The sequence below is a fragment of the Centruroides vittatus genome, unplaced genomic scaffold (genome assembly GCF_030686945.1).
Source record: "Centruroides vittatus isolate TY-2023 unplaced genomic scaffold, ASM3068694v2 contig_18, whole genome shotgun sequence".
NCBI lineage: Eukaryota > Metazoa > Arthropoda > Arachnida > Scorpiones > Buthidae > Centruroides > Centruroides vittatus.
This window is the reverse complement of record NW_027121101.1, coordinates 2725223-2752916: the sequence shown is the minus strand read 5'-3', so window position 1 is coordinate 2752916 and position 27694 is coordinate 2725223. Positions and strand designations below refer to the sequence as shown.

General features: G+C 31.5%; 1 protein-coding gene across 1 annotated transcript; it reads right to left on the bottom strand.

Moving 5' to 3' along the window:
- l(2)k09848 (lethal (2) k09848) lies at positions 1-21722 on the bottom strand. Its single transcript, XM_067263980.1, has 10 exons — positions 21664-21722; positions 17886-17992; positions 12483-12604; positions 9121-9184; positions 8886-9029; positions 8178-8279; positions 4795-4895; positions 2771-2969; positions 389-641; positions 1-82 (listed from the first exon to the last, which is right to left on the bottom strand). The coding sequence occupies exons 1-10, from the start codon at positions 21719-21721 to the stop codon at positions 27-29; spliced, it is 1206 nt and encodes a 401-aa protein (XP_067120081.1). The 5' UTR covers position 21722; the 3' UTR covers positions 1-26.
- Between the last annotated feature and the right edge of the window lie 5972 nt (positions 21723-27694).

Here is a 27694-nt window from a genome sequence, read left to right as displayed (position 1 = left end):
TTTAGTAAAAAATTTAATAAAATACATTAATTTTTACAGGATTTTTCATAAAAAATTTTCACATCCTTTGTCTTTTTCTTTTCTGTAAGTAAAAAATTTGGAATAAGAATGTTTTAAAATAAAAGTATTTGAAAATAATTATTTCCATATTTTCTGATTGTGTTTTTAGTTTGCACTATTTAAATATCAACAATTTCACATTAAAGAATAATTACATTCCAATATTTCAAAAATAAGCATTTATAAAGAAGTTTAAGTACTAGGACATAAAGCTGCTTTCTGAAAGTTTAATAATAAAATACAAAATACTTAAAATAAATTGTTTAACCTGATGAACAATCAGAAAATACAAAATTATTAAAAGATTATTTCAAAAACAGTTTCTTACTTTTTACTTTGGAATTTAATTCTGCAGAAGCATTATGCTTGGATTTTCTTTTAAGCTTTGAGTTTTCATTTGAAGCAGATTTTCTTTGTTTTTTATTAGAGACAACTTCCATGTTGTCCCATATTTCATTGTCAGAATCTTGCGTACCTTCTACACATTCAGTGTTTTGTGTCGACGACTTGTCTTTTGATTGTGAAGCATTATAAGCTTCTGAATGGCACAATAAGACATTCAAACCAGATTTTAAATACATCTGAAAAAATGTTTGTTACTTTAATCTGAATTTTTTGCAAAGAAAAGTCTATTATAATATATAATTTAATTAAAATATAATGAAACTTGTATAACGTACTAAAATAAGGATAAATGATATATAGTTGACTACAAATTCTGTAGAATTCATCTTAAAAATACGGGAAAGGTTCAGGAAAACAAGAAAAACACTGTACTTGATATTTGTTGTAGTTATTAAATATAGTCAAAATTATATAAATGATACATAAAAAATAAAAATTTTCATTATAAATTTATTGATGAAAAATTTCAAACAATTTAATTACCTGTAATAATTTTTGAAATTCTTGTAAATTATATTAAATCCTTGTTACATTTAACAATATATTTAAATTATATCATTATATATCTATTAATAAATAATATTCAAGATATTATTCATTTAAACCTTAAAATGTAGAGATAGTTTTTTGTGAATAAAGGAAATTTTTTAAGAAAATTTAATTTTTTTAAAAATTCATCATAAGAAATTTTTTTAGAATAAAAGGAATATTGTATTATTTTTTTTTTAAGATAAACAATTTCTCATACTTTGATGTCTTTCATTTGATGTTGAATGAATCTCACCAGTGTGATAACTATAGAAGAATAATTTTCATTACTTGCATGTGTAAATTTTATCATCTTTATTGATTTACTTTCATTTCTATTATGCATTGATAAATACTAGATATTCAATTCAAAATTTAAATTTAGATCCTATTTGTCAATTGTCTGTCTACAAAGAGATTGAATTATGATGTAATACTGAAACAAAAATATTACTGTATACATGGAAGAGCACAATAATAATGCTGGAATACATAAATAAATACAATATCTTTATCAAATACAGTTTATTTTTAAAAAATGCATTTAGCCTCAGCTTATTTGACATTAGTAAAATGAAACATTTGTAAATATTCAGTTTTATTAACATCAAACATAATATAAATTGTGAATTTAATGTAAATTTAACATAATATTTTCAGAATAAATGAATAAATTTATAATTAAGCATTAACCAGTTTTAAACTATACTTCATTTATATATAGTGTGTAATGTAATGCAATGTAGCATTAGCATGTATGCAGTGGTGATATTCGAAATATTTAACAAGGGGTTCGCTAGCAGAAAATTTTTCCTCGACAATCACCGACAAACGAAATGGAAGTTTCAAGATATTGTATTTATTTCTATTCATCTTGCAACCGTATATCTAACAATCAGTGGCATACTTAAAACGGCTGGTAACGATAATATTTTAGGGCTGTCAACCTCAACCTTTTTTTTTTTTTTTTTTTAGGCAGAAGTAATCTTTACCGTGAAATGGCGCTTCTCGAAATACACACGTGTCATCATCTCTCGAGATACGTTATACTTTTTCTTTCGCTGTCCATAGCCCTGACACGTGTTCCACAGCCATCTTGTATTATCTCGCGAGCGTGAGATTTGGGATCTCTCTTATGACTGGATCTACTTTGAAGAACTCTCTTGAATCGATCACGATTAAACCTCGATTGAAACGGTCGAGAGAGATCGCACCAAGACATACTCCCTGACCTTGCTCACAATCTAGATTGAAATACTCGGTACGAACGGGGTATAAGACTCTAGTTTAGTAGTATTACAGAGTATAATACGCATATTTTAATATATTTTTAAAAAAAAAACAAACCCACTGAGAAATGTTCCGTGTGTTTAACAAGGTTCGGAAAACTGAAAATTTTAACAACGGGTTTGGCCAAACCTGTGCGAACCCACCGAATATCACCACTGCATGTATGTAATAGTCAGTTATGATGATAACTGACCATTACAGACAGACAATGGTTTGATAAGATAATCTATGTAGTATCATGCTATTTTTTAACTCAATAATTATACTAAAAATTTCTCATAAATTTTATGTTAATATTATAACAGACCAAACCAGCTCTCTAATCTAAAACTTATGAGATTTTTTAAATTCATTCTTAAACTATACAGATTCAAGAAAAATTCATTTTTATTAAAAATACATTTTATGAAAAAAATACAAAATTTATTTTTATATCAATTATCTTAAAAAGATTTTTTAAGTGTAAAAAGAAATTCAGTCAATATACCTTAGTTTTTAATTCGTGTGTATCAAGATCATGTATCCGAAGGAATCTATCTAACCCACAAGAATAAACTTGGGAAAGAACAGGATCAAACTGTATGTCTCTGATACTCCCTGCAAATCCTTTATATACATGTACCATTGCCTTTTTTCTAAGATCAATCAATGCCATTCTTCCTTGAGTATTTCCAACAAGAATTTGACTATTATAATGTAAAAACATTATATTAAAAATAAAATTTTTACTTCTTACATAAAAAAATAAGTAATGATTTATTTATTGTAATTTTATTCCAATTTTAATTTATCAAATGACCAAGAGTTCATATGTATTTCTAGAGGCTGTTACAAAATTCTACTAAAGAGCTGCCAGATAAATTCTGAATGAGACAGAATTCTACCATTCTAGTTCCCAACTAAGAAAAAATATATATATATATATATATATGCAATGTGTTTACTTTAATATTTATCTAGGTGGAAAAGAGATCTTTCCAGCATTGCACAAGTATATTGCATATGGTGCATTTGTTCCACTGCAATATTTACAATAAAATAAATAAATTCATTCAAAAATAAACATGTTATATTGCACAGTACTTCTGCAGCAATATGTAAATTTTCCCTGTATCTCCCAAGTGCAAAGATAGTAGAAAGAAATCATTTTAAGAAAATTTAGTATAATGTATAAAAAATCACAGACTATAAAAAACAAACACTAACACTGCACAGATTAATACTAAAGTTAGCTTTATTCTGCTATAGTATTTATTCACAATATCTCTGTCTTGGTACAGCTGGAAAGTGCTCATGAAATCTACTTGCTTGCTTCTTGTGTCTCCACATGACTTGTGAAGATTGCATTTTTAATTTGCATTTTTTTCTTATAGTTGGAAAATTTATGTATTGCTATGGAACTTCCATACAATCAACATGTTTCTTTCTGAATTAATTTATTTTACCATAAACACTTGTAGTAGAATTAATGCAGTACATGCATAAACTCATGCAATGATGGAAAGAAATTTTGGCACCTGGATAATTGTTAAAGTGAACACACTTGTTTTTTTCTTTCAGAGGAAATTAAGATAGTAGAATGCTGTCTTGTTAGAAATTTATCTAGTAAGATTTCATTTGCTAGGATCATGTCTGTTAGTCTAATAGGATTCTGCAATAACTCAAATTTCTAGAATATTTAAAAAATATTTTACCCTGAAAAATAAGCATACAATTATTAATCTTCATCTAATAAAGTATCAGTTTACTTATATATTCCTATTTTCAGTAATCACATGTAAAATTAATTTTATACATTATGCATATAAAAGTGGTTAGACAGATGTGAAATATCTAGAAAGAATATGAATGGTGAAATAAATGTTTGAAACTACATTGTTTAATTAAGTTTAGAGAAAGAAATGTTGTATGATATTTTATTTTTCTGAAGGAACACAACTTTACAAACAATTAGAATCAGATACATCATGAATAGTTTATTACAAACCAACTGTAATTATTGCAGATATTCTTTGCAAAAATTGGACAATGTAAAAGCTTCTAATAAAAAACAAAAAAATTATTAACTGCTGGTGAATCCGTAAACATTTCTTACTTCTTGTATATGTTGTCACACATTAATGATATGATATGAAAATGTAATGTTTTATTGGTTTACAAGGTGTTCAAAAAGTTTGGGGTGAAGAATTGTGTTTGTTTGTTAAGTTATGGCAATGCAACACTTGGGCGATCTGCCTAGGGGGGGTTGCCTTCTGGGAGGTCTTTTAAAAGAAACTAGCCCCTATTTAGGCATTACAGACGTGGAGAAAACTCGGAAAACTCCACATGGCCAGCCCATGGAGTTTTCCAGGTTGTCTGAGCAAGGACGAACCTACAACTGAACTCCCAGTGTTCAGGGTACGAAGACCACTTGGCTACTGGTGGGCCCTGGGGTGAAGAATTGAATTTTGATGTGTGATACATTTATGTTTTTAAAAACATTAATATCAATAATCATAATTATTAACTTACTGTTCTTGGTTGGTGAAAGATAAAGCACCTATTGGATAAGAATCAAATTCCATATCTATAACAGGCCTTCTTTGTTTACTGCTAGGATCATAAACTCTGATCTATATTTTAAAAAATAACATTAATTAATATATAATTTTCTCTTATTGTGCTTCATTTTCAGATAAACATTATAAATATTCTAGACCACATTGTAATCTATATTTGAAAATCTATACTTAATATATTTTACTAGCATTGACTATATTAAGATTTGTTTGTTCTGCAAATTTAAATCTTGAAAACAATTATTCTATGAAAATATTTCTCATCATGGAATTTCTTGAATACTAAAGATATATTTTGGATGTTTAATATTAATTTTACTGAAATTAATATTTCTAAATAATACTTTTTAGGTAGCCAAAGTAAATACCGTATTAGCCCGAATATAACGCAACCCCGAATTTAACGCAACTCCGAAATTTTCATAAAGATATTTAGAAAAAAAATAATACTCATAAAAGAATTCAAAGAAAGTAAAATTCAATCAGATAAGCATTTATTTAGGTAATTATAGCTAATAACACAGGTTACATTCATGTCAATAAAATAACACAGGTTACATTCATGTCAATAAAATTAAGTAATGTAAAACAAAATTAATATTACGTAAGTAACAACAAAAAACAGAAATGTTCATTCAGAATCTGAACTCACTGATGTCACATCGATATCATCAGTATTTTCATTCACACTTTCAGTCTCCCACAAAATGTCATTTTCCGTCCCATTTAAATCATTGGAAATGTAGCATTTCTTGAAACCTTTAACTATCGATTCAGGTTCGATCTTCTGCCAGACAGTCACAATACATTCTCCTAAGAGAGACTGAGGGTTTTTTTATTTTTCTTGAAGGTGTCAATGGATGATTGCCCGATAACAGCCAATTGTTGTATTCTTTTTGAAAATTCTCTTTAAATGGTTTATTAACCACCACATCCAAGACTTGCAATTGAGAAGTCATACCACCCGGTATTATTACAAGATCGGAATTCAATGCCTCAATTTTTTCCTTAACACTTGTCGTAAGGTGGCCTCGAAATGCATCAAGGACTAGCATGGAGCGGGAGTTTCTCAGAGAACCTGGCCGTTTCCCCCATATCACATTCAACCAGTCTAATACCAACTCCTCTGTCATCCAACCTTTTTCTTGAACCCGAAAAACAATTCCTGGACACAGCTTTTCTTTGGGCATTGTTTTACGTTTCAATATAACGTAAGGTCGAAGCTTTTGTCCGTCAGCAGTAACAGCAAGCATAACAGTAATTCTGGACTTTTCATAACCAGCTAACTTCAATAAGACAGTTTTATCACCTTTCTTATTTACTGTAAGGTCGGAAGGCATGTCAAAATAGATTGGTGTTTAGTCTGCATTTCCCATATTTCCAAGACTGTAGTTGTGCTTTTTGCGTAATGATATAACATGGCGCTGCTAAGTCAACAATTTTTCATTAAAGTTGTCAGGAAGTTTTATCGCCGTCGTAGTGATAAACCATTCCTTTTCATCATTCTTCTACACCAACCCATACTTGCCTTAAAGTCCTTTCTAGGAATGTTTAAATTAGCAGCCTCTTCTAATGCTTTAAATCTTATGACTTCATGGGATATTGGGCACCCTTCATTTCGCTTTTCTAATACAAATTTTAACACTTGCTGCTCAACTTCATTAAACCTTCCTTTTTTAGGTCCACTAAAAGATTTTCTTGAAGAATTTGCATTCTTATATTTCCTTAAATCTTTTCTCCATAGGCGGATGTTTACTTCTGGAACTCCATATTTCCTCGAAGCTCTCAAGTTGTTCGTTCTTTCTGCCTCGTTTGCAACCATAATTTTAAAATTCATATCATAGGTTCTCCTGGTACCTTTATTTATTTGACTCTTTGATGAGCCTTTTCTCTCAACACTACCTTTATTACTTGCACTCATTTTTTATGGGCAATAAAGAAAAAAGTAAAGTAACCGTCGCTAGTCACTAGAGCAAAAAACAAATGAAACAAAACAGTTGCGTGAGACGCTAACAAGCGGAGACATAGCCTTACTATAGTAGCACTATGCAAACAAAAGCACAGGCCTACTAACTAGATCACATGGTTGTTTTGAAGTGGTCGGTCGAGCTAGGAATTGGTCGGACGTTCAGTCGCGTTTCAACCTCTGTAGGAAAATGTCCCTGTTTACATTACATTCCATTACTTAACCCCGAATTTAGTGCGAGTCGATTTTTTAACGGAAAATAAATGGTCGAAAAATATCGCGTTATATTCGGGCTAATACAGTATTTATTAATAGAAATCTTTTAAGTTGTCATCAATTACTATTTAAAACAAAATATTTTTGCTAGTTAAACTCACTAGTTATATGTTTAATAATGCTTTATATTATTCTACAGATCCTATTTAATATCTCTTCTACAAGTATAATTTTGTTAGCAAGTTCATAATTTCAAACATACTTTTATTCAACAAGTCCTTAAAGGTATAAATGTTTTCTACCTACATACTATTTCTTTTTTTCACTTAGAAGACTGAATAAGAAACTTATATACTTGATTGTTTTTTTTTGAAGATATTGTCTCTCTCTTATTTTTTATTAGGTGATATATTATTATTATTTCTCAATATGTCACTATTGTCACAATTTTTCTGGGAACATATTTCTTTATTAATTTTTTTTACATAAAGACTTTGACATAAGCATGTCACCTTTTCCTCTTCTTTACCATCCTTGTGTGGTTGTCCTGATTCTTTGTAATTCCTTAGTTGCTGCCTTAATTGGCTTATAAAGTTATCTTTATGCTTTTTTGTATATCCAAAATAATTTGCTGTTCATTTTTTATATATTCCAATTCTTTTCATTTTTCTGTAGTCTTAGTCATATTAAACTGTTTTTAAGAGAACTTTATAAGTGTTGAATTTTTACATCTGAATTGGCCATAAGAGGCAATAAATACAGAAATGTAAGAAATATATAAATTTTATTTTGACTCCTGAAAATATGTATATAATACTTATATTATTATTATATAAATAATGAATTTAATTATGAAGATTACAAAATATTTGATAAGTATTAAATAAAATTTAAGATGTTTAACTGTAATACATTCTAACACCTGAAGATAGTCAAGAAATCAATTGAAAATATTAATTTATTATATGCAGAATTCAATATTTGATTGATCTTTATCTGTACTGTACAGTAATTCTGTCTTATGACATTAATAAAAATTCAATTTTTAATGTAAATAATAAACAACTGTTTCTCTTTGTACTTAATATTTCTAGAATGAGTGCATCTGAGATTCTTCTGTGGATTATATTATGAAAAATATTATAAATACTTACTTGATGATGACCTGTAGTAGTTACTATCTTTTCACTATCTGGGAAAAATCTCATATTTAATACCCACACAGGTACTCGAAGATCTAGAAAGTTATCTCTGACCTGAAAGATGGTTACAAAATATTGTATTGGTTTTTTTTTATAAATTTTAAAATTATCCTTGAATAAATGCTCAGAGTTTTAAAACATTACTACTCAGACACCTTATACCTCTGAGAAATTATTAATTTAATAATGCAAACGTTTTCCACCTGTTCCACAGGTCATCTTGAACTAATAAAGACACAACGAATTTGCCAACTGCGTGGAAATTCATGATTGACAAACACCCCATTTAATCAAGCATACAGCATATCCTCATCCCGTATAAAATATAGATATATATTATGTTAGCTTACGTCCCTTAAATTATTATTTAGCGGATCAATATGTTTATTTAATTAATTTTATTAATGTTTTTATTATTGTTTATATTTTATATTTTACATGGAATGTTCCAATGGTTTTTTTAAAAAATTTGAAATATCGTGCGCATATATATTCGAACCTGCACGAGATAACATTCCAGAAGTAAAAAATTGCTTGAAGATGACCTGTGGAACAGGTGGAAAACGTTTGCATTATTAAATTAATAATTTCTCAGAGGTATAAGGTGTCTGAGTAGTAATGTTTTAAAATTATCAATTTTATATTTTAAAAAATTATTACATTTTTTGCATGAAATATTGGTTTTTTAGATTTTTGTAAATCCCATATTTTCAGATCATTTTCTTGTCCACCTGTTGCAATAATTCCTGATTTAAAAGGATTTGTTGCCATTCGACATAAATCTGGACCTGCATTAATTTCAATCTTTAGAAAGTAAAAATCATTAATTACAATAGATTTATATTCAATTATTTTGTAACAAACTTTTATTTAAAAAACAAAATAAGATAAATACCATCTTTTCATTATTTTTTTCATTCCAAACATTAATAATTCCAGATTCTACACATGTCAAAAGACTGGAATAAAAAAAATAATAAAATTTATTATTTAATACTAATAAATTCAATTGGAATTTAAATTCTAACTTTCATATATATTTTAATTATCTGATCCATTTCTATTCAAAATTTTTCAGTTATGATTAAATATTTAAAAATTGTTTTATGTATGATTTAATGATTATCATTAAAAAATATAATTTACATGAAATTATCTATTAACTAAATACAAAATAAATATAATTATATAATGATCTTGTCAAACTGTCAAAAAGATGTTTTATATCATAAAATTTAATGCAAATATTAATATTTTTACAAAGATATCATCAATAACTGCAAAATAAACACATTGAAACTAAAAATAGCCAGCAAGAACAAACTTTAATTAACTAAGCAAATGTTTATGATGGTTTCAAATAATCATCATCAGGTTAAGTCACAAGAGAATGTAAAAAAAAGATAGACCAAATTCTGAATTTGATAAACATTTAGTTCATTAGTTTGTTTATGTTGGATAATTTTGGTTTCAATGTGTTTATTTTGACAGTATCACATCCAGTACTTCAGTAATGTATTAATAATTGCATTATTTATTACTATTTAATAAATTTTCATCAAATATATTATTCAAAGAACACAATATGTAGAGAAAAATTTTAAACTTGATTGAATTTCATTATTGTTTCTGTTAAATTATTTTATCTGCACTGTAAAATCCTTGCTATAGTCCATACCGGAATATCTTCATAAAATAGAATAGATTTGAAAAACATTTAATATTTAACAAGATACTTATTAACCTTATTTTCAAAATATCTAATAAGATAATTACATTGTCTGTATGAAGATAGTGAAATGTGCTTAGTTTTAACACTTCATTTATATTAATAGCCTTTTGACATTTATAATTTTGTAAAATTTGTTTAAGATTACATCAATAAATCCAATATTCTACTAATATTATTTTGTATGTTATGTATACAAAACTTATAGCAGAGATTAAAAGATCCATTTACATCAAAACTTGTTTGAAAAATTTTCCTTAAACACAATATCTTTAATAGAAAATATACTGTAGTTGTAATATTAACTACATAACTACAACTATAGAATAACTAAATTAATATGATAAATATTACTTTTTTCAGCAATTTGTTTTCACAATTGTGAATCTGATACAATGTTAAAATAAGATTTAAATATAAATATTATGAAAACTAGTAAATAGTAAGACCTTGAAACAAATATTTGTAATTAAACTTTATATATATATAAAAAAAATTTGATTTTAGATTTCCAATTATAACTGAACATTTTTTATATATAATATTTAAGGAAATTGAAGTAAGAACAATTTCAAAATAATTCATTATATATTATCATGTAGATGTATGTTTTTATTTATCTTTTATGTATCTTTATTAATAAGAAATAATATGGATATTAAAATCATTGTTTACACTAACATGACTTTGTAGCAAAGCAAAGCAATGACTTTTTGATGCAATACACAAAAATGAACAAAAATAATGAAATTAAATTTTTGGATTGTCACTAGTGATTGTAAATGACATAAAATGATGACAATTTTGTATATTAAACATATATATTTTTATATTTTAATGTAAATAAGTTCTTATTTACCTAATTATAATGAAATATTAAATATTTAATCACAAGATATAAATCTTTCAACAAAAAGGAAAAAAAAAAAACCTTTGATATCCAATAGGGATAACCAGATGGGCAAACAGTTAAGGTGTCAGCTTACAACTGAGGACTCAGAAACAAATCTGGACAGGTTAAAATAAAATCCCCAGAAACTTTCGGGGATGTTTTGGTCTGTATGTGTCAGGCCCTGCCTCTCACCATCCAGCCACCCAGTTGTAAGCCAAGCCAAACCCACTGGCTTGACAAAAAGGTCCTCTTAGTTCCTACAGGGCGAAATGAGCAAAAAAATACGTACAGTCAACTTGCCTTAAAATAAATTTCTTGTGTTAATGCAAATTTTGCTATTGCCCTGGAAAACTGCCATTGTCCCAACATTAATTTTCGGACGATAAAGCGAACAAAAGTTTTACCCGAATTCATTCAACTGAACTGTAAATTACAACTCCCAACTTCACAACCTTATTTCCAACAACAGTTGCTTTTTACACTTTTTGATGTGAACAATAAAAAGTTGTACTGTAATAACTGTCCCCTGTTGAATAGAATAGATTTTCTTGTCCTAGTAAGCAAAGATGAGTTTGACCCCCAACTGTAGAGCAATTCAAACATCTGGTTTTAGTGGACTATTCTATTGTGCTCAGAAAATACAGGTTAAAGTTTAAGGACACTCACCTTTTTAAATGGATGTGGTTCTATGCAAACACATGCTAGTTTGCATATTGGAGTATGCATACAGTAATGCCAGGTTTTGGCTACTTTGTGCAAAATTTGGCTCCTGTTTTTTACTCTTTTGGAACCAAAAAAATATTTTCTTTTTTTTTTCTGTTGAAGATTGTTTGGAAAAGTAATCAAGAGTTTCTTCTCACTTTTTGTTTTGTTTAGCCACTCTGGTATACTGCTCCACATTTAAGTGACAAATACCATCTCCTACTCATTTTGTTTGATTTGGAAATCATTTAGAACATTAACTTGAAATAATATAATTTAGAAATTTTGATTGCTTATTAAGCCTTAACTCTCTAAATTATATAACCTTGAGCATGACCCTGAAAATTGTTAATACAAATTTTTGGTAAAGTGAACTAACTGCTGTTCCCCCAGTGATTCATCTTAATGTGAGTTGATTGTATATATCCAGTAGCAATTTAACTGAGAACAAATTTTTTGACTGCAGTAATTGATCAGAAACATTTGTTCTTTAAATTATTGCTGGATATTAAAGATTTTTTGTTTTCTTTTTGAATGTCCAGCATATTCCTTGTATCAATCTTTTGATATTTATGACATTTTGAACTAATTCAGGATTAGTTTGAGATAATTAACTAATTCAGGATTTGTTAAGCATATTAGTACATTTCAAACCAAACATACAATTTGTATATAAATAGATGTTAAAAATTTAATTAAATATGTACAGATATTTTAACATAATATAATAAAATGTTTGTAAATATTTTGTAAAATTGTAACATAAATAAATTGATTATTTATAATACAATAAGTTAGCTGATAATAATCAGTTAACTTTTAATATATATTATTTCTTTTGCTTTATAACACCCACATATGCATGTGTATAAATACATAATATAATATATTATATATATTATTTAGAGCAAAAAAAAATCTTCAATTTACTTACTTATCGTATTTTGCTATTCCCACAATCTTTCCTGATCCAGAATCTAACTTTAGTTCATTTAAATATTCATAATCTAATGCATCAAATAATTTAACTGTTTGATTACTCAATCCTAGATATATCTGTAAAATTAAATAATTAATGTATTATGCAAAAATAACTGAATAAATGTTCTGAAATACTCTTTATCTAACTATAATACGGCATATTTAAAATATATTTAAGCAAAGTATCTTCCAAATATACAATTAAAATCAAATAACTCTTTGGAATATAATATCCACAGTATTATTTGATTTTAAGTTTTAAAAGAAACAAAAAAATATAAATGTAATTCAACAACATATTAATCAATAGAACTCATTTCCTAGATTTAAAGAAATTTTTATCATTTTAGAAATTGTGATAAATTTTGTGTGTTTTATTACTCAGCATCCTACATCTGAAGTGGACTTAATTTCAAAACAGCTAAAATAAAAAAAATTGGAAAAAATATATATGTACTGTACATATATATTATTCGACATTTTTCATTTCTAATCTTGCAGTTTAATACACCAATTAAAAATATCATCATCATTCAATGGTTATTTGAGCCTCTTGGGCCCTGAACCACCACAACAATCTCCTTCCATTTTTCCAGGCAGTATACCCACTCTTTGTAGATCCCTCTCCAGTCTATCTTTCCATTGCACTGAAGGGTGTCCAACAGGTCATTTACCCTGAGGATCCCTCGGTCAGCACTTTGTGTACATGTCGATTTGTCAGTGCAGGCTACACTCTGTCCATCTGGTGCATCACTTGGGACTATCCTCACCCATGGCTGCCATTGCTTTTATGTAGTGGCCCTAGTGAAATGTAAATAATATGGCTACAAATCAAGGACAATGCAGATGAATATCTTTTAAACTTTATATTAAATAATGATTTGATATTGTTCTGTGCCCCAGTGCAAATATAAACAGGTAGATTATTATAAAGAACATAAAATTCTCTTTTACAAGTTTCCGGGAGAAAGCAAATTAAAAAATGTAGATTTCGAAGTTAAAGATTGAAAAGAAGGTATAACAAGGCAATGATTTCTCAGAGGTTGAATAAAGTTTCTCGGTTTAAGCTGTGACTTATCTATCCTAGTATACATAAAAAAAGACATCACAGTGCTTTAGTTTTATTTCTATTTTTGTTGTTGTTATATTTTTAATTTTAGTAATTCACAAACCTACTTCCAGATATTTACAAAAGGAATGTTACTTATATTAAAGCAAGTTTTTTACAATTTTTTACAATCTCAGATAAATAGTATTGAAAGCAAAACATGTTACGCAGATTTATTAACTTTGATGAAAGCAATTTCTTTATCAAAACTTGAAAAGACAAAGATGATGCTCCTACGTACATACCTAAAATGGCATTTGAATTTGAGTCTAACACTTGTCTTTCTTTGTAAGACAGTGTCTCGTATCTAATTAACAGTAATTAACAAAGTTTATTACATAGAATCAGTTTTACATGAATTCTTTATAATTCATCATACTAGTAAAGTTTTTTAACAGTTAAATAGATACTTTTTATTTTTGGAGATTTGAGGAGCTGGTTTAGTTAAGATTCAGTAAATACTTACTTAATCTTAACTAAACCAGACAAGTAGGTAGGTACCTAAATAGCAAACAAGTCTTTAGATTAATAAGAGACCAAATGAAAACTGATAAACCATTTAGAACAGTTTTCATTGCCAGAACAAGTAAAAAGTAAAAATTGGGGATATCCAAGTAAAAAGTAAAAATTTGTTATATCCATTTGTGATCAATTATCTAAGCATTCAAATGTAGGTTATTTAGGAAATAAATGTGTAATTCAATTCTCTATTGCAGTGGTGTGCCGTCATTGGAAGCGGTGGAAGTGCCGCATCCACCTTCCAACGACCTTCCCTTGTATTTTCTAAAATATAAACTTTCATATTTTAACATACTTTGAATTAATTAAAATTAATATTTTATTATAACTGCATTATGTATCTTATTAAAAAATTCTATACTACATGTGAAAAAAATGATAAGATTGTTATTGTATATTCGAATATCAGTGGCGGAATGGAAGCGCTTCCGAGACAGCTTTCATGGTGAGAATAACTGAATAGTGTAAAGCAGCCAGAGGGCATTGGCACATGTGCTCTACAGAGCACCAACCTCAGCCAGTTTAGCTGGTGGAAACTACACACGTGCAACACTTCCAACAATTCTATCCCTTAGCCACTGGTAGGGAGCTATCTGACTAAGTGAATTGTTTAAGATTTAAAAAGTAAAGAGCAATGTTATTTTTATGTATGTTTTTTTGCAAAGTTATATTTAATTACAGTATAATTAAAAGAAAATTATAATTATATTGACAGATTTTCAGACATAAAATCTTTATCACTTTTAGATGTTTTTCATAATATTAAAATTATTAATAATTTTTCCAAACGTGTTTTAATTCTTTAAATTAAGTAAATTTTATGGGAAATTTTTTGATTTATCTAAATTACGTAGTGAATCGCAATATTTATATTCGTGTCAGGACTATATTGACAAGTAACTCTTAAACATAAAACATGTTATAATTAATGTTGATCCGAACTAACACGTACTAAAAGAATTATATGATTTAATATCATTAATTTTTATGGTACCATCTACCAGTGGGTCTGTTGAGTGCAGTTTTTGTACCACGGAGCGAATTCATACATTGGCCAGGAACACTTGGTCGGATGAAAAATTGTGGTCTCTAGCGTTGCTTTCGATAGAAAAAAGCTTTTAAATACATTGATGGAGTTGACAACCAGCGACTTTTATGATAAAGTAATTAACGACTATGCGAAAAAAAATCGCTGAATATAATTAGTTTATAAAAAATTAAAAAAACAAGTTTTCTATCATTGTTTGTATCGTATCAATTTGTATTATGTATGTATTATTTGTATTTTAGAACTAAAATACATAAATTGTTTATTTTTGTCATTTCCAGTATTTCTTTAAAACTTTTATGGAAATGTCATGTACCGGACAGGTCTGACCCGTCACGAAAGACATGAAAAAATGGTTAATTTAGAGAAAAATTTATTAGTTTAAAAAAACATAGGTAAAAGTTGTTTGTAGTCAGACACCCATTGTTTATATCAACCCGCCAGGCAGAAACCATAAATAGCGGAAGGAAGTTGTTCTATGATCGGTGGAAGACTAAATTCGTCTTTGATTTTGACTTTTCTCCCGCTCCAGGTAAGAGTCACGTTACGTTTAGTAACAAGACTCTTACCTGGAGTGGGAGAAAAGTCACCACTTGGAGGGACCAACCACTCAGAAAGTATGATTGAGGGAGAACGACCAATCGAAATGGATGAAAGAAAGAACAGAGATTGATATAATATCCGACAATCGAGGACACCTGGCATTCAGTTAATGTTCCAAATAACCAAAACCAAAACGCCGTGTTTCAACACGCAAGGAAAAAAAAAATGGTTTCTCGTCTATTGTGCCAACCTGTAACCCGTGCCACTTCGGACTTAGACTGTGTCCCTGACTCCAACGGACGAAGTCTCCCCGTGCCTTACAGCTTGTCAATGCCACTGTCCCAGGGCCGCCTTTGATCGACCATCGAAGAACCACATCGATGCTCAGGACGTCCGAATGGCTGATTGTCCTAAAGCAAACTATTTTGTACATAGTGTATGTTTATTTTATGTTAAAATAAACGGTTTTTGTCAGATACTTGTCGTCTGTCTCTACAGCCACCACCCATGTACGAATGGACCCTAGACCATTACTGATGTGCAATTAACTGATTGCCCCTGGAAGTCAGCTTCTTACAGAAACACAGCTTCCCTATCATCAAATGTCATGGCATGCCACTGCTCTATTGTAGTTTTAGTAAATGAAATACTAACAAACTTACAGATTACTACATTAGCTGTCCAACAAGATTCACTTGCAACACGAAGCCATTGATAAAACTCATTAAGACAAGTATAAATTATTACGAATGTCATTTATCAAACAGCAATATGCAAAATGCGAGAAGCTTAAAATAATTAAATAAAAAAATATGGCCAAAATAGGAGCACAAGAGACAACATGTGGCTTTACTTTGTAGAGAATTATGGTGTGCACCACATGCTTGCTTAAGTGAATATCATAACTTTCTAGGCTTTACATGCTACAGTAACTGCAAAAACACCTTACACATTATAATATTTATTCTTATCTTTAGTAGTCTTCAAAAGTATTATCAGTAATTTCATAAACGAGCAAATTTTAACTTTGACAAAACACAGTTAACTTATTTGAATAACGTCAACACTTTAACAATCCCTCTTTTCAATGTTCTTACTTTACTGTACTTCCCGTGGGTGACGATAGTTTGTATAAAGTCATAATATAAAAAATATGTAAAATAATTTTTCCAGAGACAAATGTTACACATCAATATTAAATATATCAGAAATTGTATTATTATTTTTATTGTTAATTTTTAGGTAAAAGCATCAACATCTTTGATTTATACTTTATCTTTGATTTATGTAAATTAATTTTTAAATAGAAATAATTGACCAAATTTCAAACTAATTTCACTTAATAGTCATTTTACTTGAATAACAATTTTCCTTCTCAATAATCTTTATGTAGAAGTATCTAAAATAAATTGATATATTATTTTATTTCATTATTTTAGATTTTTTATTATAATAAAAATCATATTTAATTTAACATTAATTAATTAACCTTAACAAATGACAATAAACTGTATGTTATTAAACTTTACAATGGATATGATTACAATCAATGCTTGTATGTCTGGCAAAGATAAGCTAAAAATTTGTCTACATTTCTTTATTGTAATCTTTATTTAACACAGTACCAATGAAAGTATCAAATAAAATTTAACTAGATTAGACTAAGATTTACATCATTGGAAGTCTTGAAAATAATAGATTTATATTCTTTCAACTTGTCAAAATTGATTAATTGGTTTCATTTTTGTTTTGTCATTTGATAAAATTAGTGTCTTTTTACAAAACTTAATGTTTCATCAATGTTTTTGGAAGTTTTTCAATTGATCACAGCATCAGTGCAAAAGTGATATGGTGCCTAGTCATGCACCTTATCATCTTTACACTGATTATAGAGTATATGTTAAAAATTAAAAGCATAAAGTGGTGTGCACTGGTACAAAATGTACAGCAATGTCTGCAATATTCATATCATACATAACTTATCAAAGTTTACAAGAATAAAACACACTTTGTAATCCAGCATTATCAATAATCTGGCACCATTCCAGTCCTGTAGGTGTCAGATTAATAAACTTCTACTATAGTAATTTTTCAAAATTTTAACAACCAATAGTTAAAATTACAAGAATATAATTTACCTCTGTTTCTTCTGCATTTCTCCAACACATACAGTTTATTTCTTGTTTTCTTCGGTCACGTTGAATATCATTCAAATTGTAAAATATTTTTTTACTAACATCAACCCCTGCAGAAACATTTCAAAGAATAAGAAAAAAAGAATGAAAACAATTTATTATTTCTTAAAATGTATTATGTAGCTAGAGCTACATAAGTGGAAATAAATTTATGACTGAAAATATATGCAGGCCACTCAATAATCCTCCATGCCAGTGATTCTCAACCACTGTGCCGTGAGATTTTTGAAGTTTGCCACCGCTGCAAATACCCATACATAAATGATGTCAGACAAGTGGTTCAATTAGTTCTACCTACCACGGGCGCATTTGGAAATTGTAACCGATGTTACTAGTAACTGCCAGTAGTTACCAAGGCATTTAGAAAATGTGACCTAAATAACCAACTGCATTTAAAAATAACTGCCTACCTCTAGTCAAATTAATTAATTTCTAATATTTAATTATAGCCTTTACAAAACCCAAGAATTTGGCATATCATTTGGAGTGTTTATCAAACATATTAGCTGTGATTTTTTTTGTTTCTGCAAATCGAATTCTTCTTCCAGGATGGTTCATTCTGCGCTAGAAGAAAAGATGATTATGATTCACGCTCTTTAACAGTGTATATTGTACAATTTTTTTTTGAATAAACATTATACATAAAGCATTTGAGCATTTTTTTGGCATGGAACACATTATCATATTTTACATTAGGGTGTACTATAGATTACCACCTATGGAATTTCGGGACTTTGGGTATATATTTGAACTCAGGGGACCGAGACGAGTTCAACAGTACCCTACTTTTGGACCGGAGACAAAAAATAAGAAAGTCATCATACTTTTTAAGTTATCATACTTTTTTAATGCTATCATGCAGACGGCACTGTAGTTGCTAGTACCACCATCTTGCGATAAAGTCTGAAAACCATGACGTCAGACTATGGTCATCTCTTGGAGGGATAGGTTAGGTTTGTTGGACAAGCCGCGAAAGCGGTGTGTAGTACTAGCCGACCGCGAGCAATAGCGAGTGTGTCGGCAGCTGAGTGGCCAAGGTCGAGGAGTGCGGGGCGTGCGAAAAGGACTTAACTCCAACTGCAGACGATCCGTGTGCTCGTGGATCAACATTTGCCTCTGTTGAAGGTATATATGGCTGACTTGCCGGACTGCCTGTTAAACACAATACGAGAGCAGAGAGAGTGACACGACTCCCGATCATGGCATGATTGCCAGAAAAAAGTATAACTTTTTTATTTTTCATCTCCAGTCCAAAAGTAGGGTATCGTTGAACTTGTCTCAGTCCCAAGTTCAGATATATACCCAAAGACCCGAAATTCCATAGGTGATAATCTATAGTATCCCCTTACATTAATTTATATGAGAAAAATTGTTTCGCTTAAAGAGTGTTTCACATTACAAGTAAGACTCTGAAACGAATTATGCTCGTCAAGCGAGGTTCCACTGTACTTGAAAAAACAAGTAAAACTGCAGCACTGAATGACATGGTTGGGACCTTCACAGAGCTGTAGACAATACTACTGCAAGAAAAAAGTCAAAGGAACTTGAGTGCTATATCTTGTGAAGTGAATGTGAATGGTATACATGTATACCATTGACATTTTTTGTTCCTATTGGTATGGTCTACAGCAGGCCTGGCAAACCCAAATTGTTTCGCGGACCACTTTAGAGGCCGACGGGGAAATTCTAGACCGCGGTGGGGAAATTTTTTCACTCTCCGTTCGAGATTGCGACCGGGATTACGTCATGATTTCGTCATCAACTGAAGATATCCGTAGAGGGCGCTTTGGTTCTTCGAATTGCGTGTTATCGGAATTATGCAAATTTTTCCTCCGAGTATGAGTGGGCGTCTTGTCGTGCCGAGAGATTTCGTTGGTTTTTCTTACTTTTGGAATTTTTGTATTACGAGGTAATTTGTAATGTTCTTAATTTTATTTGCGAATTTAGGCTGTTGGAACAGTTGTTTATATTGAAAAGTAGGCTAAGCGTTTTCTGTGATTTTTGGAATAGATATTTCGCAACCGAGTCATGGCGGATTGTGATTTAGAATCGGACGGATTTTGGAAACAGTGTACTGGACGACGTTTTTATCAGTTAATCGAAGCGGAGTATTCCGAGTTGGGATTAGACGAAAGAATTGATGGCGGACTGAAATTCGCCGTGAAATTAGGCCTCCAACACGCCGAGGAAGTTTGCGAGGAATGCGGCCAAACATGCAAATTGATTTATCGCAGCGACCGGAATTCTTGCGCGATGCGTTGCCGAAAATGCAGGCGGAATAGTTCGGCTTTCGATGGAACGTTCAAAGGGAAATGCGGCAATGTTTCGTGGGCCAATCTGTTGGCATTCATATGGCACTGTATTGGTTTAGAGTGCACGACGAGTAATTCGGCAATTTCCTCGGGCGTTTCTAAAAAGGCAGGAATAGACTGGGCTAACCACGTACGTTTCGTTATGTTAGTGTCCTTACACAATCTGACATCGTTTAAAATAGGAGGCGTCGGCAAAACAGTGGAAATAGACGAAACAGTGATATGTAAACGAAAATACGAGAAAGGAAGAAAGATGAAAAGCACTAAATGGGTCGTCGGAGGTTTGTGCCGGGAGGACAAGACTTGTTTTATATGCCAGGTTAATGACAGATCTGAAATAACTCTCAATTGGATCATTTCGAAATACGTTAACTCCGGCAGCTCAGTGTTCACAGACGAATGGAAGGGATATAACCACATCGACGATTTAGAAGGTATAGAAATTTCTCATAAAACAGTAAACCACTCTGAAAATTTTGTCAACCCGATTACAGGCGTTCATACTCAGAATATCGAAAGATTGTGGGGTCACTTAAAAAACAAGAAGAATTTGCCGAAACATTACACAGAAGATTTGTCGGATTCGTATATGTACGCATTCATGTATAAGAAGTATCACAATTGGACGTTAAAAAATCCCGGCGAAAAATTCCACACCTTTATCAAACACGTCAGAATGATATTTCCCGGTCGCGGAAAAGTACCTAGTTGGAAAGAACCGGAGACCATTCCGGCCGCTCCCGCACCTATTGCCAAGAAGAAAAAGGTGGAAAAAAACGAGAACATTGTTAAAAGAAAAGCGCAAAAGAGATCCTCTTCTCATGCCGGAGAATCAAGTTCAGTCGACGGGAAGCGAAGAAAAAGAGGAAAGGCTCAGTAACAAAGTAAGTGCTCTTGTTTTTTCGTTCGTGTTTTTTAGTATTCTTAATATAGACCGTCGGGTAGAAATAACCTTCACGTCGCCGTTTAAATGTACGGTAGAAAGAAAAAATTTCGCGGTCGCCGCGTGCAATATACGGGGGGGGGAAAAATCCCTGCCGCCGTCTAGATTGTAGGGTAGAAAAATTTCCCCGTGCAGTGAATGTGAATGGTATACATGTATACCATTGACATTTTTTGTTCCTATTGGTATGGTCTACAGCAGGCCTGGCAAACCCAAATTGTTTCGCGGACCACTTTACGCGATCACGCGTACCATTACGGTAGGCCACAATTTAGGCAAACATACTTTTAAAAAGTAAAACAAATACAAAATGAATAAGATTTTAGGTAAAAGTCCATCCTTACTACATGGGGCGTTTTTTTCTAATTTTGCTCTGTTAAGGTTTCAACAGTGTCATTCAGACCAGCATTATCCATAAGTAAATAATGAACAATAAACAGATAAAGTAATAATATTAATCATTCACCTTTTATAAATCCTGTTTCAGAACCTATATACACGTGAAAGCATGTATCATACGCCATCTTGTTACAAAATCCCTCTGATGGAAAAAACGAGAATTTTTCATTAATTACTTATGAAAATTAATAAATATAAAAATAAATTCTATAATTATAAAATTTATATAAATTCTATATATACATTTTTTAGATTCTTTCGCTCTGCATTTAGGTTGCCAACTATTCCGCATTGTGCGGGACTGTTATGCATTTTCGAACGAAATCATGCAACACGCGATCATGGACACGTGATAGATCGGCAAGTAGTTAGCTTACATCTTTTTTTTTTTATAAAACTCTTTTCGCCTTTTTTTTCTTTTTTTTTAACTCTTTCCGCCCTGTGGGCACTAAGAGGACCTCTTTTAGTAGGCCCATTATGGGTTCGGCCAGGCCCACAATGGGGCGACCGGGTGGTGAGGGACGGGGCCCGACATATCCGAACGGACCACCCCCCGAAAAATTCCTGGGGATTTTTCGACCCGTTCGGATTCGATCCCGGGTCCCCCAGAGCGGTAGGCTGCCACCTTAACCGCTCGGCCATCCGGCCGCTTCTCTTTCCGCCTTGTGGGGCCTCTTTTAGCAAGCCTATTATGAGTTCGGCCAGGCCCATAATGAGGCGGCTGAGTGGTGAGGGACAAGAGCTGACATATCCGGTCGGATCATCCCGAAAAATTCCTGGGGATTTTTCGACACGTCGGAATTCGATCTCGGGTCCCACAGAGCGGTAGGCTGCCATCTTGACCGCTCGGCCATCCAGCCTAGTTAACTTACAACAATCACTGTTACGTAAGGACGCATACCATTACTTGTATACAGAGTCGGACTTGCTTTCAAGAAGCTTTTAACGTTACCTGAAATTTTTTAACTTCCCAGCAAAAAAAATTTTTTAAAGAGTAGTCAAAAGTAGCCAACTCAGAAAACATTCTTTTTTTTTATAAATAACCTGATATTTGACGATAAAATCAAAAAGACACCCTGAATGGGTAAAAATGTAAAAATTCAAGGTAAAAACCTTGAATTTACAATATAACATTAATATAGATGATTTATACAACGAGATAGTTATAGTTAAAGAAGAAAGTAACAAGTTTAATGGAAAATTTAAGTGTTCCAGAAAAATGGGTGAAAATTTTGAATCTATTGCCAAACTTAATCGAATTATTGTCATTTTTCCCGACTATTCCAGCTACTAATGACTTTTGTAGAAAGTGTTTTCTCTCGTATGAACGTGTTTTGGACAAAAAATTGAAATAAATGTTCTGTAAAATTAATAAATAGTGAATTGATAGTTAAGTTGAATTCAAAGGAATCGTGCCAATAGATGTATACAACAGTACTAAAAGATGAAAAGCTTTCTAAAGCACGATCTCAAAGTAAATATATGTTGAAGAAATAAATTGTTTCATATGAAAGTCCTGAATTTTTATTCAAAATCTCCGAGTTTTACTAGCATGTCCCCCAAAGAGATTTTCTCCAGTTGGCAACCCTACCCTGCATGCACTAGAAGAAGGCCTTTTATTCATACTTATTGTAAATTGGCAAGGTTCACAATGGGGCGGAGAGTGTTAGGGACGGGGCCCGATATACTCGGGACAGAGTAATCGCTGGACGGCCGAAAGGTTGAGCGGTTAAGGTGGAAGACTATCGCTATGTAAAACTCTGTATCGGAATCCGGACTGGACGAAAAATCCGAAGAATTTTTCGAGAGTGGTCCGTCCGAATATGTCGAGCTCTGTCCTTCACCATCCGGCCGCGTCATTGAGCCTGGGCCTAACACATAATGGGCTTGCTATAATATGCTCTCTTCGTCCTCATAAGGAAGAAAGAGATAATAATTACTAATAATAAAGACCTCCTCTGAAAAGTTCATGGGCTCTTTCTACCCGTTTGTTTCCGGGTAGACTGACGCCTTAGGCAATTGCGTATCGAAGGTGCACATTCGGAAAGTAATTTTATGATTTTCTGTTTATAATTCTGCTTTTTTGTATGGATCATCTGTGATCAAAATTCTGTGTTTTGGAAATGTCTATCAAATACGTGTTAAAAAAATTAAAACATTTGAATTTGAATACTGGAGTCGTATTTTACGACTTTCTTTTTTTCTGATTTACTGAAAATTACTGAAATATCAGTAATTTTCAATTAATTACTTGAATAATTCTCACAATAATTGAATTTACGGTTCGGGTAACTTCCAACAATCTTAATTAACTGGCCGGATGACCGAGCGGTCAAGGTTAGCAGCCTGCCGCCCTGGAGGACCCGGGATCGAATCCGGACGAGCCGAAAAATCTCCAGAAATTTTTCGGGGGGTGGTTTTTCGGATATGTCGGTCCCGTTCCTCACCACTCGGCCGCCCCATTGTGGGCCTGGTCGAACCCATAATGGGTTTGCTATAAAAGGTCCTCTTAGTGCCCACAGAACGGAAAGAGTTACAAAAAAAAATTAATTAATTTTTTTTTTGTAACAATTAATTTTCTTTATTAACTGCAACAATTAATTTTCATTATTTGGACTTTCAATAAAGCTTTAGAAATATTTTAAGAAGAGAAAAAATGAAAATTATAGAAAAAATTTTAATATTTCTATTTCTTCTATCAACGTTCAATACGTTTTTTATAATTATTAAAATAAATTGTAGTCAATTATCAGGATTTAAAGGTAAAACTTTGAATTTCGAAATATCCGAATAAAGAACTCCTATTATTGTTCTTAAGATTATCAAACAATTAAAATAATTGTTTTCTAAATTTTTTTTAGAATTTAATGAAACGTTATTTGATGATAATTACTGTAAATTCCAAAACGATCTTTGGAATGTACACAAAAATTCAGAAATCAAACTATCCGAAGCGAAGACAGAAATAAAAGTTAAAAAAATGGATTTGTCTTTTCTTCAGAATAAAACGATAGAAAATGTTTTGGAATATCTGGGTAATATTTGGAGAACAGTGCAATATAAAGTAGGCTGGAGAAAACCAGGGGTTGAATTAACCACTAAGGAAAAATTCATTAAAAAATTTTGCAAAGAAGTGAGATCCACATTTGATTTCGTCAAAGAATATTGGAAATAATTGTTCTACAATAGACAATTTGGTTTATATTTCTTCAAAATTGCTAATTAAAATCATCATTAAATGTCCTTTTGTTTGAATTATTTCACTTTGGTCGGTCGAAAAATGATTGAGTGCCATACTTACTCCCGTATGACTTTTACATTTTTCGACTCGGAAAACGTCGAAAATTTAAAAAAGAAGAAAAAAAAAAACATTAAAATCTTTTCTATGTGTATGGATGTTAGTGTGTAGGGAATAAGATTTTGTTCATCCAGATGGAAGCTTAATAACTTCTGTACTTCTTGTCGGAAATTTCTGAAATTGTGCGAAGATTGTGTTAGGGGCATTGGTGCCATTAAACTTTGGTTAAAAGTCGAAGAGATCATGTATCATATCTGGAGTAGAGTTAGGATGAAAATTTAAAGAAAACTTTCTCAATGAAAATTTTACCGTTTACAAGTTTTTAAACTCATCTCTACCTTCAAAATTAAGCTTTTTGCCATAATAACAAAAAGTTTTTTAATAAAACATCATGAGAGATGGCGCCAGACTCAATTTTAACTGTTTTTGCCGGGAAAGTTAAGCAACTAGCTGCTACTCTTTTCAAAATGGAAAGGATAAATACAACTCTTATTTAAGTGGAGTAAACGTAGTCCACTAGTCATGCTGGGTTCTTTTTTCATAAATCTATAAAGTATTTCGATGATACTACTGCAGATGGCAAATCTTCCTTACTACAAATTCAAGAAAATTAAATTTAGAATTTAGCATTGTTTTATATCATTTTTTAATAAATGGAGAACATCTTCCAATACACAAATATCATTATCATTATCATTATCATTATTGTTATTATTATTATTATTATTATGTAAAATAATGGTTTCAGTTAGATCTTGCTACAGAAATTCGTAAAGAACTCGAAGTGCTTTATTACTTGAATTCATATGAGAAATTAAAGAAGTGTATCAGTGTGTGTGTCTGTATTCAGGAATTTTCTCACAATATGACATGTATTCAATATAGTGGCCTTCTGTAGTGTGATGTATGTGTTTCTATTCAATTGTAATGTGCCCAGGCTTTTGTGTAGTGTGTGTGGTATGACACCTGTAGAAGAGAGAACAACAGGTACAATAAGCACCTTATCCATCCTCCACAGATGCCTTATTTCCTGAGCGAGTTCTGTGTACTTGCTAATTTTTTCAGTGCATGCGTTTTGTATATTGTGAGTGTTTGGAATGGATATGTCTATAATGTATGTGATTTTATTCTGTTTGTCAATGAGTGTGATGTCTGGTCTGTTGTGGTAAATTGTTTTATCTGTGATTATGGCTCTGTCGTAGTACATTTTGTGCGTGTTGTTTTCCAATACTGTCTGTGGAATGTATTTGTAGTATGGTTCGTGGATGTCTACTAATTTGTGTTTCTTTGCAAGCTCTTGGTGTATTATATTTGCTACTTGATTATGTCTGTGTAAATAATCTGTCTGTGCCAAGAGCTTGCAACCAGAGGTGATGTGTTGTATAGTTTCTGGCATAATGTGACATTTTCTGCATGTGTCATTTGTGAGTGTTGCATCTTTGAGTATGTGTTTTCTGTAGTTTTTAGTATTTATGACCTGATCCTGTATGGCAATCATGAATCCTTCCGTCTCCCCAAAGAGGCATCCCCGAGCTAACCAGCTGTTTGACGCAGTTTTGTCAACAAAATCCTGGGCCAGATCGTAAGGATGCCTGCCATGGAGTGCCTTTCGAGCCCACGATTGCTTAATGGTGTCTATGCTTTTTATATGTTGCGTTGTGTCCATATGACGTGAGTGTAAGTTTAATGGTGTGTTATTCGAGTCTGCTAGAGTTACTGCTTTATGTAATTGTGATGTTTCTTGTTTTTTGTAGAAAAACTCTCGCAGTGACTGTATTTGTTTGTAGTGAAGGTTAACTATGTCAATCAGGCCACGTCCGCCATCTTTACGTGGAAGGGTTAATCTTTCTGTGGCGGATTTAGGATGATGTTGTTTATGCTTAGTAAGTGTTGTTCTTGTTTTCCTTTGGAGTTGCTCAAGATCAGTGTGAGTCCAATGTATAACTCCAAAAGAATATGTGAGTACTGGGATGACATATGTGTTTATTGCTTTAACTGTGTGTTTTGCATTTAATTGTGTTCTGAGAATAGCATTTAACCTACTTTGGTATTCTTTAATTAATCTTTGCTTTATTTGTGTATGTTCTGTTAGTTTGGCCTGTTGGAATCCTAAATACTTGTAGAACTCGCCCTCTTTCATGGATTCAATAACGTCTCCATTTCCAAGTGCAAAATCTTCTTTCTTCAGGATTCCTTTTTCTATGTGAAGTGTTTTGCATTTATCTAGGCCAAATTCCATTTGTATGTCATTGGTGTATGAATGTGTGATTTGTAGGAGTTGATGAAGTTGTTTTTGTGTGGATGCATAAAGTTTTATGTCATCCATGTACATGAGATGTGACAGTGTAAACTGTGTTGTTTTTTCGTGTCTGATATTGTAACCATATTGCGTGTTGTTTAACATGTTGGATAATGGGTTCAGGGCTAAGCAGAACCAGAGAGGACTCAAGGAATCTCCTTGAAAAATTCCTCGCCTAATAAAAATTTGGTTTGTTTGTATGGAAGTGTTACTAACCCTGAGATGTAGTGTTGTTCTCCAGTGCTGCATAGTGTTTTGAAAGAATGCAATGAGTGATGGATGTATTTTGTACATGTGTAGAATATGTAGCAGCCAACTGTGTGGAACACTGTCGAATGCTTTTCTGTAGTCTATATATGCCATGTGTATGTTTCTGTGTTGTCTGTGTGCTTGCCGTAGAATGACTGAATCTATGAGTAACTGTTCTTTGCATCCCCTGTGGTTTCTACGACAACCTTTTTGTTGTTCTGTTAGAATGTCGTGTTCTTCAACATGTTTGTA